The sequence below is a fragment of the Mastomys coucha genome, unplaced genomic scaffold, assembly GCF_008632895.1.
Source record: "Mastomys coucha isolate ucsf_1 unplaced genomic scaffold, UCSF_Mcou_1 pScaffold12, whole genome shotgun sequence".
NCBI lineage: Eukaryota > Metazoa > Chordata > Mammalia > Rodentia > Muridae > Mastomys > Mastomys coucha.
This window is the reverse complement of record NW_022196894.1, coordinates 54316352-54333434: the sequence shown is the minus strand read 5'-3', so window position 1 is coordinate 54333434 and position 17083 is coordinate 54316352. Positions and strand designations below refer to the sequence as shown.

Genomic DNA, 17083 nt, shown 5'->3' with positions numbered 1-17083 from the left:
GGTGCTATTTATGTCTTTCTTAAGGTCCTATATCATCATCATGAGAAGTGATTTTATATCTGAATCTTACTTTTCCAGTGTGATGCTGTGTCCAGGACTTGCTATGATGTGAATATTGGTTTCTGATGTTGCTAAGTAACCTTGGTTTGTGTTGCTTATATTCTTATGCTTGCCTCGCATCATCTGGTTATCTGTACTGCTACCTGCCCTTGCTAAATCTGACTGGAGTCTGTCCTTCCTGTGATCCTGGTTGTTTCAGAACTCCTCAGAGTCAAGCTGTCTCTGGGAGCCTGTGATTCTGGGATCCTGTGACCCTGGGCTTGTTAGAGCACCTGGGAGTGGAATTTCCTCTGGGTGTTTTGGGAATGACTGCAGAGTTTGCGCCCAAGGTCTGCTCAGGGCACTGGCTGTCCCAGACAGACTGGAAGCAACCCAAGCCACTGGGCTGGCAGAGTTCCTGTGTGCCTGGGTCCTGCTGGTCCCAGTTACTCCTGGTGTTAGGACAGATGTTGGTTCCTCTTCACCTCTGATCCTGGGCATGTTAGAGTGCCTGGGAGTGGAGCTTCCTTTGGGTGTTGTGGGACTGGCTGTGGAGCTTGAGCCCAATGTCTGCTCAGGGCACCAGCTCAGACAGACTGGAAGAAACCTGAGCCACTGGGCTGGTGGAGTTCCTGTGTGCTTGGTCCTACTGGTTCCAGTTACTCCCCATGTTGGGACAGATGTTGTGTCCTCCTCACCTCTGATCCTGAGCATGTTAGAGTGCCAGGGAGTGGAGCTTCTTCTGGGTGTTGTGGGACCGGAAGGAACCTGATGCAATTTTTTCTTTTAATTAATAATTGATGTTATAGGGCCTAGCCCACTGTGAGAGGTACCAAGCCTGGACAGGTAGTCCTGAGTTGTATTAAAAAGCAGACTGAGCAAGACATAGAATGCAAAGCAGTAAGTTTCTCCATGATTCCTGCTTCTGTTCTTCTTGAGTCCCTGCCCTGACTTAAGGAGTCAATAATCAACTGTGACTGAGATTTGTAAGCTAAGTAATCTATTCGTTCCCGTGTGGCTTTTGGCCCTGGAGTTTATTATAGTAATAGAAAACAAACCAGGACAGTTTAAGTTCATTAGTTTTTATTACTACAGTTGGTTATTTTGGGGGGTGGGGTGGGGCTGAGGTTGAATTTATGGCCTTACACATGCTGAGCACTTTACCACTTTACCACTGACCTATGCCCCTTGGTCCTACCTGCCTTATTTGATTGTTTTATATTCTGTTCTGAGAAAGGATCTTGCTACTAAGTTGCATAGACTGCCCTTGAATTTACAACTCTTCCTGCTTCAGCCTCCTACATAGCTGAGATTATAAGCCCAATCTAAAAAGCTAGGGCAAGTTGATTTATATATCTGTACAGGACAATGCATTTGCTATCCACTACATGCTGAATTTGTCTGTAAACAGAAGTCTGGAAAAAGTTATGTAAGCATTGTGTGTGAGGGTAAGACTGGGTAGATATGGAAACTATATTCAGAAAGCTGAGATCTAAACATTTAAGGTGTTGGATAGAGCTGTCTGAACTTCCACTGACCTTTTCTAAAGTACATCTTACAGTATGATGAATGTGTTTTAATTACTTTATTACTATTTACACCAGGCAGACAAGAGTTTATTGTCTTTATTTTTCCTAAGAATTGGCACAGTTGAGTAAGAGAAACATAATTACTCAGTATTTGGAAACATTGTATTTGATCCTAAGATCAGATTAGGTAGCTGTTAGAACTTATTGTGAAATTCTCTGCTACTCTTAAAATATTTTACTGTGTTTATTTGTGTGTGGGTGTCTGTGTATGGGTGTGACACAGTGCATGTGTGAATACTGAAGGATAACCTTCAGGAGCCAGTTCTTTTCATTCACCTTGTGGGTACCAGGACTAAATTCAAGTCATCACCCTTGGCAACAGGGACATTTACCTGCTGCATCTTCTTCCCTCTAGCCCCTTCCTCCACCTCTCCCCGCTGCCGTGACCCATGCAGTAGATAGTGAAAAATTATTCTTCTTAATTTGAAGTAACCTTGTACCCACAAACAAGTCTTTATCCCAATTCATCTCTCTCTTTTTTTTTCCTTCTAAAGCCTTTTAGTAGGCTCTATTCTACTCTCTACTGCTATGGGGTCATCTTCAGTATACTCCACAAATAAGTGAAATCATATGATTTTTTTTCTTTTTGTGTCTATCCTGCTTCTTGAATCATGAAATCTTATAGGTTCATCCATGTTGTTGCACATGACTGGATTATCTTTTTCTAGCTGAGTAGTATTCAAGTATGTATATATGTGTACATATATATATATACATTTTTCATTTGTTATTTTGTCTATCTATTTGGATATGTATGCTAGTATGTACACATAAATGCAAATGCTCATAGAGGCCCAAGAGAATCAGATCTCCTGGAACTGGAATTATAGGTGGTTATGAGCTGCCTGATGTTTTGAGAACTGAACTCTAGTCCTCTGACAGAGCAGCGAGCACTCATAGCTGCTGAGCCATCTCTCCCGACTCATTTTTATCCATTCATATGCTGAAAGCTACTTACGTTGATTTCATGTCTGAGCTACTGTGAACAGAGCAGCAGTCAACATGAATGAACATGTCTCTTTGACATACTTACTTTTACTTTATCTTATTATTTATATTTTACTTTATTTCACTTCTTTTGAATATCCAGGTAGCATGGGATTACTGGATCATATAGCCACATGGCTTTTTCTATGATGTCCACACTAATTTACATCCCTGTCAATAGTACATAAGGATTCTCCTTAGGTCAGTTTCTGTCAGGATGCTGCCCTTGCCCTGGGTCATCATGTGCTTCATTGCTTTACAATGACATCTTTGACTACATACCCTTCTAGGATAGAACCACGTCCCCATTTTAAGTGTGCCAGCATAACCTCATAATTCTCATATAACCTATGACCTACCTGTTAGTAAGAAATACATAGTTCTTCAGTGTTGCTGTTTTCACCTCTCTAGGGTCAGTAGAAACTCTATCTATTACCTAGTAGGTACCCTGATCACCTGAGATGCTGTTGTGCAATATGAGCAATGGTTAGGCTAGTGTTCCATATTCTTTGAGCTATCGCTGCTGACCTACAGTAGCTTTTGTTTCTTTATTTCTATAGCTTCAATGCATCTATGACTCAATCCTGACACCTGTGGCAATCTCTTTCTTGAGGCACTGCACATTAGGAACTCTGGAACATTAGGGGCTGCACATTAGCTCTTTGGAGCTTCCAGCACACAATTAAATATCATTGTTATAATTATTTTTGTCTTCTAAGTGTTTTTTGTGCTGTGGAAGAGAGCTTGTGACCCACAGAGCAGGTAGCACACAGCTCAGGCTAGGATTCCGGTAAGTGGGAGGCAGGAGGTTCACAAGGGTGTGTTTCTTGGCTTTAACTACACTGTGACACAATGTGAAACTTAGCTGCTTGACTTCATGCTGGAACGACAAGCATACAAGCTTCGTGTCAAACCAACAGGAGGAGGCAGGATTAGATATAGAGGCATTCAGCAGCTGCTTTTTCCTTTCGACTCTGGAGCCATTCATCATATGTTCTGGAGAGAAGACAATTGAGTTGCACTTGACTTTGAGCACAGGGTTACGGTAAGGATAATTTATGAATATTTCTTCAAAGCAGTTTACATTGGGGAGGTAAAGTGCTGATATGGAATGATGGATGATCAAGAAATTTCAAAGCTACATATGCCTGCATCACTTTCTTTGGATGAGGCCAATAGCAAAATGAACTTCAAGAAGTAGCCGAGCTTGTGTGTTTGTGTGTGTGTGTGTGTGTGTGTGTGTGTGTGTGTGTGTGTGAGAGAGAGAGAGAGAGAGAGAGAGAGAGAGAGAGAGAGAGAGAGAGTTAGAAGTTACAAATGTGTCCTGAAATGTGAATACTTTTTGGTTATGGCTCAAGAAAAAATTATAATTTATTTTCTGTCTTAAAATGATACATTTATATTGAAATCAACTGTTTGTGATTCTGTTAAATCCCTTACTCTTGGCTGAGTTTCTTCTCTTCTTTCTATTCACAGGGAAAGCCTGTGGTTTGTGTGGCTTTAACACATGTGCTTCAGTACCAGAATTTAAAAACATATCTCTTTTTGGTGCTAAGTGTGAGTGACGGTGTGTGTGTGTGTGTTGCCAATAAAAATGACCTAATGGAATATAAGGAGGGTGGGTGCTTTTTGTTATATTTTGTTTGTTTGGTTGGTTATTGTTTGTTTGTTTTTATTATTTTCAGCCAAAAGAATAATATTTGATGTTATTATGAATGATAGGTCTCTTTGTATAGGAGAAGAATCTGAATTTTAGAAGGAACCATATTCTGGAGGGCAGTGATTGAACTTGCAGATAGAAGTGAAGCTCAAGAGGAAGGTTCTTTTTATTTTCTGCCCCTTTGATTACCACTGGCTGCTAACAAGTTCAACTTTGTGAGTGAGGACAGAAGCCCAGTGTTTCTTTTTTCTTTTTTTATCATTTATTGTTTTAATTGTAGAATAAAATGGAAGATAAATTGTGTTACATCTTTTAACGTATCTTGTATATTTACAATAGAATACAAAAGAAAACTTTACAACCTGCATTCTTCTTTTCTTTTGTAGATTAGGGGAAACCAGAAAATTCCCTTCTAAGTAAACAATCTACTGCAAAATAATTATAAACACCACACATTAGTTCAAATGGGATGATCATGACCAAACTAGCAGGATCAAAGGAGCCTGTCTTATTTCTAAGTGGATAATAACAGACATTTCCATGAATCTTCATCATGATGGCAGTGAAAGGCAACAATTCTAAACTCTGAAAGAAGCCATATGCCAACCACACATGCATATGACATGTATGAAGCCCAGTGTTTCTTTTTTTGTTTGTTTTGTTTTGTTTTTGTTTTTGTTTTTTTCCGAGACAGGGTTTTTCTGTGTAGCCCTGGCTGTCCTGGAACTCACTCTGTAGACCAGGCTGGCCTCAAACTCAGAAATCCGCCTGTCTCTGCCTCCCAAGTGCTGGGATTAAAGGCGTGTGCCACCACCACCCCGTGAAGTCCAGTGTTTCTAAAAGAAGGTGCTTGTTTGGGGGTTTAGAGCTCATCAGTCTCTGCTATTGTACTGGGATTTTACAAGGAACAAGTTACATTTGCAGGTATCTGTAGACCAGAAAACAGAAGATAGATTTTTTTTTTATAAGATAAAGCCAAGATATGTATCTGAAGATATAGGTATTTTTCCTCTCCAACACAAAAGTGAAGTGAAATTATTGCCATTTTAATCACTAGGAATAACTGCGTGTGCTGACTTGTTTTGCCATGCAAATATAATGATTGATATGTCTTTATTTTGTCGAGTCTTTTTTAAAAACAGCAGCATCTGAATCACCAAATTGTTTTAGAATAAAAGGAGAGTGGCACTATAGTTGAATTAGGAGGGACTCACTTCTTTCCCTTCTGAGATCATCTGATATCCATTAAAAACATTTTGTGGCTCCTCATTTATTACATCCCTTATTACAACCCAGTGATGTGATAGAATACAAAGGTCCACTTACTCTCGTCATGAAGGCAAGTCAAGATGACTGTATGACCTAGAACTATATATTCAGGAAGATGTGGATTTTAAAATTCCATGTGAATTATTACTCACTTACTTGTATGTTAAGTATATTCAGCAATTTCAAAGCTTGACAGCAACTATATGCCCTTTATGCCCTTCTTTGGGCATATATATCTTACATTTCTTAATATGCTGGGGCCTCAAGATAATTGAACTTATTTGGACTCTTTATTTCTGAAAGTTCCTGGTGTCTTCTTATGTAGGGAGACTTTCGCAGCACAGTGATGTAGTCAAACAGATTAAAGAGAAGAACATATCTTCTTCAACTAATCACAGAAAGAATTCATGAAAGGGCCAATGCTTTGAGAAAGTGAGACGGGGACCCATCTCTGCTCGGATGAGGCAAGACTTATTAGACAGTTGGTATTGAAGTGGCTGAGGAGAGTTGCCTAAGTTTGGGACAGTGGAGAGGTGATTTTAGTCATCCCAGATGATACTTTTCAATAACTAATTCATTTTTTAGGGAAATATTCAAAGTCCAAGATAATTTTTATATTTCTGATCTAGGTAATAGGAAGAAGTGTTGTTAACTAATAGGTAATGAATGAAGTTACTTTCTCACCTCAGGCAGGTAAATAAAGCTGATGTGTTCTGTTTGAGGCATGTTGACTATGAGATGGCCTTTGAGATATCAGATGAGAGATGCATTGTGATGAAGTGATCTTGTTTGTAAGAGCTGAGTGAGATCTGTTCACTTAGGGGTTTATAGTATTTAGTTACTATCCAGGTTCAGAAGGAAATGGCAGCATTCATTTATGATCTCCACTTTTGAAGAATTTATTTAAATATCATAGAATATCCCCAGGAACTCTCCCTGACAATAAAAGAAGTTAGGAGCTATACACTTAGGCTTGCCAAAATAGTTCTATAGAATACTTTTTGGTTTTCTGTAGTCAGTATTCAAGTAGAGATAGATATTGATGTTATCTTTTAATTTTTATTTACCTAACTTTTATTTTTGAGATTATTATATAATTGCAGCATTTCTCCAAACCCTTCCATATACCCTTCTCCACTCTCCTTCAAACTCATGGCCTCTGTTTTTCACTAATTGTTGTTACATGCACATGTGTATATGTATAGGCATATATATTCCTAAAAATAACCTGTTCAGTCCATATAATGGTTCTTGTGCATATGTTTTCAGGCTTAGCCATTTGGCACTGAACAACCAATTGTTGTGCTCTACCCTGCCCAGCTTTACTTAGCTGCCTCTGGTTCTCTGAGCAGGGCTGAGGCGCTAGATTTTTCTCTATCACTCTTGCATGTCCATTGGTGTTGTATTTGTTCAGCACACATTCAAGCAGTACTTCATTCTTTCTTACATGTCATTTCCCTTTACTCTTTTGTTTTGTTTTGTATCACTATCTTTTAAAAACATTTTAAAATGCTATAGCTTCTGATATTATTGGGTTCATGTTACTTTTACTCTAATCCAGTGGTTCTCCACCTTCCTAATGTTGTGGTCCTTTAATATGGTTCTTTATGTTGTTGTGACCCCCTGCACCATAAAATTATTTTTGTTGCTACTTCATAACTATGATCTCACTACTGTTATGAATTGTAATGTAAATATCTGATATTTCTGATGGTCTTAGGTGACCCCCCAAATGAGGCATGACCTACAGGTTGAGAACCACTGCTCTTCTCATTTAGAGTAAAAGATAGCATAAGCTGTTTGATAGTAACACAGGGTAATTGTTTAGAAGAGGGCACTATCATTGGTCCCATTTTACAAAGGTGGAAACCAGACACTCAAAGATTAAGTAACCTACCAAAAGCCACAGAGGTAACGAGGGATAAATTTTAATATCAATTTTAGTTGTTATTAGGGGAGTCCAATATGTGGAGGGCATGGTGCATTTGTGGGTTGTAGAATCACAAGGGTTCTAGGGTCCAACGTATGTTGTCAGGCTTGTGTGACATTTGCTTTTGTCCCTGAGCCATATAGTCCTGCTCTCTCTCTCTCTCCATTTTCAACCCATTATTTTCACTAAATATATTTCTGGTTATTTGAAAACTGTACTTTTTAAGTATTCTCTTAATTCTTTGACTTATGTCTTGTTTTTATTTTATTTTAAATTTCAAAACTTTTAGTTTTAATCCAGAATCTTAAGATTCTAGAAACTCCTACAAACATGTTCATTATATTAAGAAGGGACAAAATGTTTCAAGATCATTAAATAATGCAAAATTCTTTTTCCAAAAGAGGGGTGGTAGGGAGAATGTATAGGCTGGGTATGTTTCTGAATTCTTCATAGCAGTATTTCACAATCTCTTATGGTTGTCTGAACCAGACAAACAGGCAGAATCAACAGCGCATGGGGGTTAGGTTGCTAAATGGGAGCTCATCAGAGCAGAAATTTCATGTGTCATTAAGGTCTACATACTTTTTTTAGTAACAAAGAGCTACAGTTAGATGTCCAAAACATGTTAAGTAAAGTATATGGTCCAAACTATAGCACAGAGTAAGATTTAGGGCCAGAACCTGTACTTTGCACAGAGTGAGAGTTAGGGCCAGAACCTGTACTTAGAGATGTGTGATGTAGCCTGACTCTTAGGAGGTTTGGATGACTCCAGGGTGCATGAAATGAACATTCACAGGATATAGTATGTGGGTCAGCATCATGGTTTCCTTTAGCTCAAACCTTTAAGTCAGAGGGGACTAACCCAAACTAAGAGCACTAGTACTCATTCAATAAAAAAAAAAATAAGGATTCCCATCTCCTAGACTAGGAATAACTACTGTGAAATCTTCCTTGTGAGTTTGCTTGGCTCGAACTCTTAGATATGCAGGATAATTTTGGACTCTACTTTCACTATTCTGTTAATAGTACAATAAGTATGCTTGAAAGAAGGACTTCCCAAATAAGTAAAAACTCATGTTTTCAAGACTGCTTTATACCCTTGACTGAATCCAGATTGCAGTTCTATTTCTTAGTTAGATTGTAGGAAGAATGTGAGCAAAATTTATGATGTGATTCGGATTGGTGTCCATCAGGCTATGTTGTTCTAAAAGCAAACCTCAAAGTTTCAGTGTCTACATTAATAAAAGGACATGCATGCACATATATGCAATATGTGTGAGTCAGGCTAACTGTCCATCTTTGTGCAATAGAGATGTCACACAAAAGTAGCTGAGGCAAGACAACTAAATTATTCACGTAGACTAAAGTGACTGAGCTTGAAAGTGACATGTACTGACTCCTTGCTTTTTAACTAGCTAGGATTACAAACATGATTCAAATCCAGCTGGATGAGAAGCCTGGAAGATATGCAGAAGAAGGACATATAAATATTTCATGAATCTGACCACTCTTTAAAGATTCTTGATCCTTGATCCTTTAAAATTATTTACTTAAAAATCTATGGGCAGTATCATATCTTTTTAAAGTTTTAAACTTACTAAAATTTTAAACTTTTAAAATTTTTCCAAACTTTTTTTTTTTTTTTTTTTTTTGGTTTTTCAAGACAGGGTTTCTCTGTCCTGGTACTCACTCTGTAGACCAGGCTGGCCTCGAACTCAGAGATCCGCCTGCCTCTGCCTCCCAAGTGCTGGGATTAAAGGCATGTGCCACCACCGCCCAGCTCCAAACTTTCATGTTGTTTTGCTTTATGCTTAAAGGGCAAGTATATGATAAAGTGCATACTGTGTTTTAAAGAAGTCAAAACTTTCTGCTTATCAGTTGTAAGATCTCTACAAGTCATTTAACTTCTCCAAACCCACTTCTCATCTGAAATTTGGATAGTGATTTCTCATCTCTGGGAATATTTCAAAATTAGGGTAAGGGTGACATTTACAACACTTGATCTGATGCCCAATATATGATAAATATCAAACAAACACAAATTTTGTTTTATTTTTATTTGAATTGCCAATCTTATAATAGGATCTACAATATACTCATAATCCTCACACCCCAGTAGATTTGGTGGGGACAAGAGATATTTTTGCTGAGTTTAACTGAAATGTCTATTTCTTATACTTGTAGGTCATGGGGAGTTTCAAAGGTCATGCTCTCCCTGGGACTTTCTTCATCATAATGGGCTTTTGGTGGAGTACAAAGAGCGTTCTGAAATCTGTCTACAAAAAGCAAACCCGAACCTGCTACCTTAATTCTAAGACATTATTACGTCGGACAGAGATTTGGGAAGGAGTTGTTGTGGTTTTAATGGCTCTTTTTGGTGAGTAGACCATTCGTGGCTGTATTCTGTTTTCTCCTTTCGAGTGTTTCATGAGCAAACTACCCATTTAAGACAAGATTGAAAGGTATAAAATGAATTTTGTATTACTCTGTTGCTTAATACTTAACCCAATTACAATTTACAACTGTCAAAATCTTAGAAAAGGTACATTTCATAATTATTCAAGAGCCTAGTCCTTAGTGAGTTAGTATTTAATTTGCGTATGCAGACAAATTAATTTCCTTTATATGGCAACCTATGAAGTAGCTTGATATAGGTTGTTATGATCCCTCAAAGAGTAAACTCTAAGAAACCATTTTGTAAATTATCCTAAAATAATAATACAGTTATGGAAAATCTCCAATAAATCATTGTGTAGAGAAGATAGAGAGACTCAGGCCTGAAGGCCATTTTGCTTCAAGTATACCCACCTTGTTTCTTGAGTTGGACAGAGTCCAGGTAACTTTTAACTTCAAAGCTTTCCATTGTTATTGAACATTCAATAAAAAAGGTTCTGTATTTTTACAGTACTGCTTTAGCTGCTCTTTTGTAAAAGATAACACTTCTAATTTTTTCACTGATTCTTTTTGTTCATGTCAATAGGATTTTGTTACAATCATCAAATTGCAAAGTAACCATTTCTAAAGAGAGGACTTTTCTTGCCCATTCTAGGCAAGGTTAAAAAGGCAGCATCTCTAAGGAAAAAAAATCCTGTCTACATGAATAATAAACCATGTATAGCGTCTGCATCAACCATGCCTATTATTCTTAGGTGGACAGAAAGCTAATTCTTTATCAATTTTGTCAAGAATCAGGGAAAGTACTGTTTTATGAAACAGCTGCTTAGGCATGCAATATCTAGAAAGAAAGGACTCGCCTTTTATCAGAAACATATTGGAAATGCTAACCCTCAAATAGTCATTAAATTAGAACCAATTGTTGAACTGAAATTACCAGTGTTAAGGATATGAAACAGTTGCTTGACTCATTTGTCTATGCATAGATGAAACTGGTTATCCAAACAAGCATCTAAACTTCTGAATCAAGTCAAATAATTATGGCTAGGTATTTGATGGAAAGCTCAGAAGGAGGAATCAGCATTGTAAGATTGGAATAGCCAGTGAGCACATGCTCCTGTGTCTTCTCACATACCAGGTAGAGTTAAGGAGAGGATTCTAAAATGTGATATGTTCCTCCACAGGTATATCTGGGGAACAGTTTATCTCAGGAGGACCCTCCTTCATCTTGTATAAAGATGGCCAGTGGAACCAGATCCTGGGCTGGCATCACACAACCATGTATTTCTTCTTTGGGCTACAGGGTGTAACCCAAATCTTATGTTTCACTACTAATGCACTTCCACTTTGCTTAAGCAAGTTAATGTTATCAAATGCCATCTTTGTGGAGAGTAAGTATGACGAAAACACGTTTTCTGTTCTTTTTCTATTTATCAATGGGTATTGATATAGTGTTTTATAATAATACATCTTTTGTTTCTTTTTGTCACCTTGAGTGGCAGGGCTATCTGTCTGGACCATAATTGAATATATGTGTATCCTAGATAAGATATCTATAGCCTTCCTTCCTTACATCTTTACAGACAAATTTAGATCTGGGAAGACACAGCCACTCAAAAAATTTTATTTGCATTTTCCTGTCTGGCTTTAAAAGTCATCTACAAAGGGTGCTTACCCATCAGTAGTTGTGGAGCCTATCATTCTTTTCACTGCTAATGGTGACAGCTGAACTCAGAGTGGTAGTGCACAAACTACTTGAAATGGAGCACCAACTCACAATAGAAAATGTCTACCAACTTCTAATGAGCTTTTCAAAGGTCAGAAACAGAAACCTTGTGAAAATGTGGTATGCAGTATCTAAAAGCAGGACTTCCGACTTCCAAGAGGTGAATGAGAAGGACAGAATATTTCTTTCAGTTGATTTCACGGATTATTGCAAGGGTGGCAGGTGAAACAAGTGTTTAATAATCTGTGCTAATTTAAGCCAGTCTTTGCTGAATTCCTAAAAGTGAGACTTTGGCTTCACCTCGTTCATCTGTACATTCACGTTAATTATAGCTCCCCACTGTAGTCATGTTTATTAGACATTGTCCTGCAAAGATAATGCTTTGGACAAGACTTGAAATTTTTTTATGGTTTGTTAGGACACAAGACAAAGGTTGGAAGAACAGAAAAGTGGGGATAGAATTCAAGGATCTTTTGCTAAGCAACAGCATTTACTCTCCCCCAAAGCAAAAGTACATTGCTATGGGGATCAGTGGAGATTTGCTCTTTGGGACAAACTTATGTTTGTATAAAACTCTGTGGAGAGAGAGTGATGCAGTGGGAAGCCCTTGGCTTTATCAGAGAATATGTTTTGCCTCCTCTATTAGCATTTATCTTCTACAACCACATACATGGTCGGGAAATGATTGACATTTTTGTACATGAACTTCTGGTCTTCGTCACCTTATTTTCGGGTCTGCTTGCCTTCATGGAGTTCCTCACAAAGAACAATGCACTTCTGGAGCTCGTGCGGTCCAGTCTCGTCATGTTACAAGGAACCTGGTTCTGGCAGGTGAGTTGAGATTTCTAGCTAACAGACTCAGTGTCACTTATCTGTCATTTCTAATTGATGAGGCATTTGTTTTCAATACTTCCCTCCCGTGAGCATCAGAGAGGTGATGTTCTTGGCAGTAGCCTGGCAGTTCTAGGGAAGAATATTGTCAGAGTAGCTGTGGAAGAAGTAAGTGAAAGCTACGGTGAAAGCTGAACTCAGAGTAGTATCCACTTATGATGGATCCACTTATCATGTATGTCAAAAGTTGGAGCTGATGATTATGGTTGTAGGTGATTCCTACTGCTAGAACAGTTTATAGTCTGATGGAGCAAAGCTCAAAAACCACATGAAAGACAAAAGACAGAACACTGAGAGACAACTCTACGATGGGAAAGGGACAAGTCACGTGGTATGTGTGAAACAAACACCCATGAAGCTTAGGATTTTATGAACAGTGTAGAGCTAACAAGATGGCTCAGTGGTGAACAGTACTTGTTGCTTTTGGAGAGGGTAAAGTTTTTGTTTGTAACATAACTTCCACTCCAGGGGTCCAGCATCTCTGGTTTAGAATGGTACCTTGCTCAGGGCTAGAGCTCCTGCCTAGAATTCCCCAGTGAGAGGCTGGAAGTGTGGATCAGAGGCAGAGCCCATCTCATTTTATTATATTCTCCATTCACAGTGATCCAGAGATTAGATATTATCACTTCTAATTCATCTCTAGGTGTCTCCAGCAAGATCAAGCTATTTTCTCATGCTTAAACAATAATATAGCTAGGATATAAATCTAGTCGTCCCTAATCCCAGATCCCAGACACTTCCCATGTTATAGCATCATCAGTTCTCTAAACTTGCCATGTCACTGAAAGCAGCAAATCTAATACTGACCATGTGTTTTAGAGAGACTATTGAGTTACCATCACATTCATAGATATATAAACTAGGTCTAGAAAGAGGTAAGAATGTGGTTTGCTCAGGAAAGACTTTAAAGAGGAGATTTTTTTCAGTCACCAGGGAGCCAGAATTTGGGGTAATGTGGCTATTTCAGGGGGCTTAAGTTCCCCCATGATAGTTGATAAAGAATTGGCAGGTGGAAGGGGAAAGAAGTATGTGGGAGGAGATAGACAGCTTGTGGTACAGGGACCTATGGTAAGATGGGACTAAGTTCATACGTTAGCTTGAAAGAGTTTTATAGAAAAATATAAGTACTCTATAAGGTGATCAATCAGATGATTGCTGTATATACCAGCTAAGGTAGGGTCTTAACACTCCACAGGGAACCTTTACTGTTAGGTAACAGGAGTAAAGAGGATGGCACAGAAAGAACTAGTGTACAGTGAACCACAGTGCTTTCCCATGTGCATATGTTCAATAGGCAAAATACATGACAGAGCTTCTGCTCAAGTTAATGAAGTGAGCTTAGGTTTCCCTGCCTAGTCTCTGCTCTGAGCACATGGCAAAGACAGATAAGACAGAAAATGGCTGCAGAGATTTGAAAAAGTAATATGGAAAATAGAAGAGAAAATTTAAAAGAAAATTTAAAAAAATAGAAAGCATCTAACTATACTCAAGTAAAACAAACAAAGGCAGGGTATAATGTCTTGTGGGTAGGCCAAAAGTAAAACCGAAGTGCGTCAAGGGAGCAGAGCTGAGCTGGAGGCCTGCTCATACTAGTCCAGGGCCACTGTTGGGGTACAGCCAGGCCCTTGCACCACTTCTGCTGGTGTATGTGTTTTGTCTCTATCATCATTTTCTTCAGATTAGTTTCTTGATGTCTGAGGAAGTTTTACATTACTAGTACGGATTTGTTGAATTCTTATTTCACTTTTTCCTTTGTTATGAGGCTGTCTTTCACTCCTTTTTCTCTAGGATTTTTTTTCTTTTTTGGTTAGATGACAATTTCATTTATTTTTAACATCTTATTGGCAAAACACCTCTAGATTTTATTTGGTATTGTATTTGTGATGTACTTTCATCTTTAATTCATGAGTTCTTCTGACTTATGTGGGTTTTTTTCTCTTTTTATTTATGGCACTGGGGAAAAAAAAACATGGTTTCAAGCTCAAGGGCATATTTCTCTTATCCGTCACTGACTTATAGCTCTATCTAATAATACAATTTCAAGTTTCAGAGTGTATCTTTTCTAAATATCACTCATTTCCAGTTTAATCACATTGTGATCAGAGAATGTGTTTTCTTTGAAGGATGCAAACACTTCCTTTGCTACAGAGCAGATGTCGGTATGAATTCTGTGTGCTTGAAAGGGTGGGTATCAGTTATTTGCTCAGTTCAGGATGTATGTGTTGTCTGTCTTTCCATTACTGCATCAAATGCCTAAGTGATCAATTATAGAGAGAAAATGGATATTTTCCCACATGCTCTCAGAAGTCCCAGCCCATGATTTGTTAGGCTTTTTGGCTTTTAGGCTATTGTGTGTGAGCACATCATAGGGGGAATATGTGCAGACAACACTCACCTCATTATTAGAAAGTAAAAGAGAGATGTAATGGTCAGGGTTCCACAATCTCCTTCTTCTGACCAAAGGGTTCTTTTAGGCCTCTAACCCAAAAGGTTAGATGACTTATCAATAGTGACACCAGGGAGAGCAAGCTGTTACCATATGGACCTTGAGGAGCCATGCATTTTTCAAATTGTAGCATATATACATATATATACATATATATATACATATATACATACATATATATACATATATACATACATATATATACATACATATATATACATATATACATACATATATATACATATATATACATACAAACATGTTTAATTTTATTAATGAGCTTGACATTCTTGTAAAGAAGGACAGTAAAAGCAAGAAAGGAAATCAAGAAGAGTTGATGAAAGGAATTATAAGAAAGGATTATAATTAATGAAATCAACTAATATTTAGTTAATACTTAGTTATTAGTTCTTCTTAGACATAAAAAGAGAAGGACAAAACAGCTTATTGGTACCACTTTGGGCACAAAAATAGTATTTTCACACTTCTTGAAAAGTTTTTTGAAAACCTCAAAACTATGAGGTTACACTCTATTGGGATAAATTTTTGATTATTTAGAAGGTTTTTTCAACCTACCAATACATCTAGATTAGTTTATTGTGTGTCTAGCCTGAATATTGTCACTGAACCTTAAAGAAAAAATTAATATTTTTATGAGTGTAAATATACACTAACAACAAAGGACTATTAAGCTATATGTTCATCCTTTGATTCCTCTGAAATAAAAATGTCTAGCAGTTTAGGAGAATGTGCATAAGTTATCTACAGACAGATTAGAGAAAGTGTCACTTAGACTCTTGGATGCTTGGAACCATTGGTATGGACTTGTGAGTTGAATGAGGCAAATGTACAGATTGGTTATTTTTTTATAGCTTATACTGAAATGATTCTGTGCAGACAGAAGAAAAATTCCTCTCTTAGACCATTAAAAAGTCATTTCTTTCTTAAACCACGTGACATTTAAAACCTGTGTATTCGGTGACTAAGCCACTTCACATAATTTAAAAATGAGAAGAAAGTCCCTTGTGCCCTTCATTCTGTGACAAGTTTTTCTGTATCTCCCGGTGGGAGAGCAACTCAGAGGCTCACCTTCTACTTTCTTCTCCCTTTGCTTCTCCTTCTGTTCCTCAGAGTGTACTATGGTTGTGCAGTAGAGAAGCTCTTCCTGTTGCCATGGCTTCTTGTCATTTTGGACAGTTGTCTTTGTGTATATCCTAGCTCTAGTTGTCCCCATGTCCCAAAGGCTCCTCACAGGACAATTGCCCAGATTCTGAGTCCAAACTATAGCTCATCCTTGTCTGGACATTATAAAAAAAGAAAATGACTAAGCAGTTAAGAGCACATCATGCTCTGGCAGAGGACCCAGGTTTGGTTTCCATCACCCAGGTGGTGGCTCACAACGTTCTGTAACTCCTGTTGTAGATACTGAGCATGCAAGTGGTATTCAGGTATACAAGTGGGTAAACAGTCAAAATAAATAAACACAAAATAAAATAAATGTCTATTTTAAACAAAAGTCCATTCTAAAATGGTAAAATGGGTCATAGGTGTTCTTCAAGGCCTGACATTGTAGACAAAACCCTTGTTTGGACTTTTAATGTAGACATAAAGGAGATTAACAAAATATGCAGTGATATAATTCATACTGTAAGTTATAGAAAAGGGGCCTCTGGGTTATTCATTATCAGAGAAAAACATTAACTACAGTGTTTCTAATAGCAGCGAAGATTGGACTAATAAAAAACATGGGTTTTCTTGGGGGGAGAGGTAACATATAAAATATAGTAAAAAGAATTCCTTCATAAATCTTTTGCAATTTTCTGGTAGAAAAATAATTGAGACCACTGATCCTATCTTGTAATAGGATGTACATATATTATGTGTGTATACATATACATACATATATTGTTCATTTTACAAGATGACTTGATGGGTTTGTTAGTTTCTGGTCCTGAGTTACATCTTCTTAATTCACTTAAGTTTAGCTTAAAGGCCTAGAATATCCGTTGGCTTCCATAGTAGCTATCTTCATGGTCCCTGTTCTTGGGTTGCATCCTGGCCTTTAGTCATATATGTAGCTTTCAAACACTAGGAGGTGAGGTTCCAGTAAGGAACACTCAACTTTTCTGTTACTCTGATATAAACTAATAAT

The 17083-nt window shown here is 37.7% G+C and overlaps 1 protein-coding gene across 3 annotated transcripts in view; it reads left to right on the top strand.

The window, feature by feature from the left end:
• The window catches only part of Tmem45a (transmembrane protein 45A), an 85094-nt gene that overhangs the window by 55117 nt on the left and 12894 nt on the right, over positions 1 to 17083 (top strand). The window contains exons 1-4 of one of the 3 annotated variants that reach the window (XM_031364134.1): positions 3475 to 3660; positions 9659 to 9851; positions 11053 to 11259; positions 12241 to 12425. In XM_031364134.1, coding sequence (XP_031219994.1) covers positions 9662 to 9851; positions 11053 to 11259; positions 12241 to 12425 — 582 coding nt within the window. In that variant the 5' untranslated portion in view covers positions 3475 to 3660; positions 9659 to 9661. Of the gene's footprint in view, positions 1 to 3474; positions 3661 to 9658; positions 9852 to 11052; positions 11260 to 12240; positions 12426 to 17083 lie in introns of those variants that run through there. The other 2 variants (XM_031364136.1, XM_031364135.1) reach the window with 2 other exon arrangements.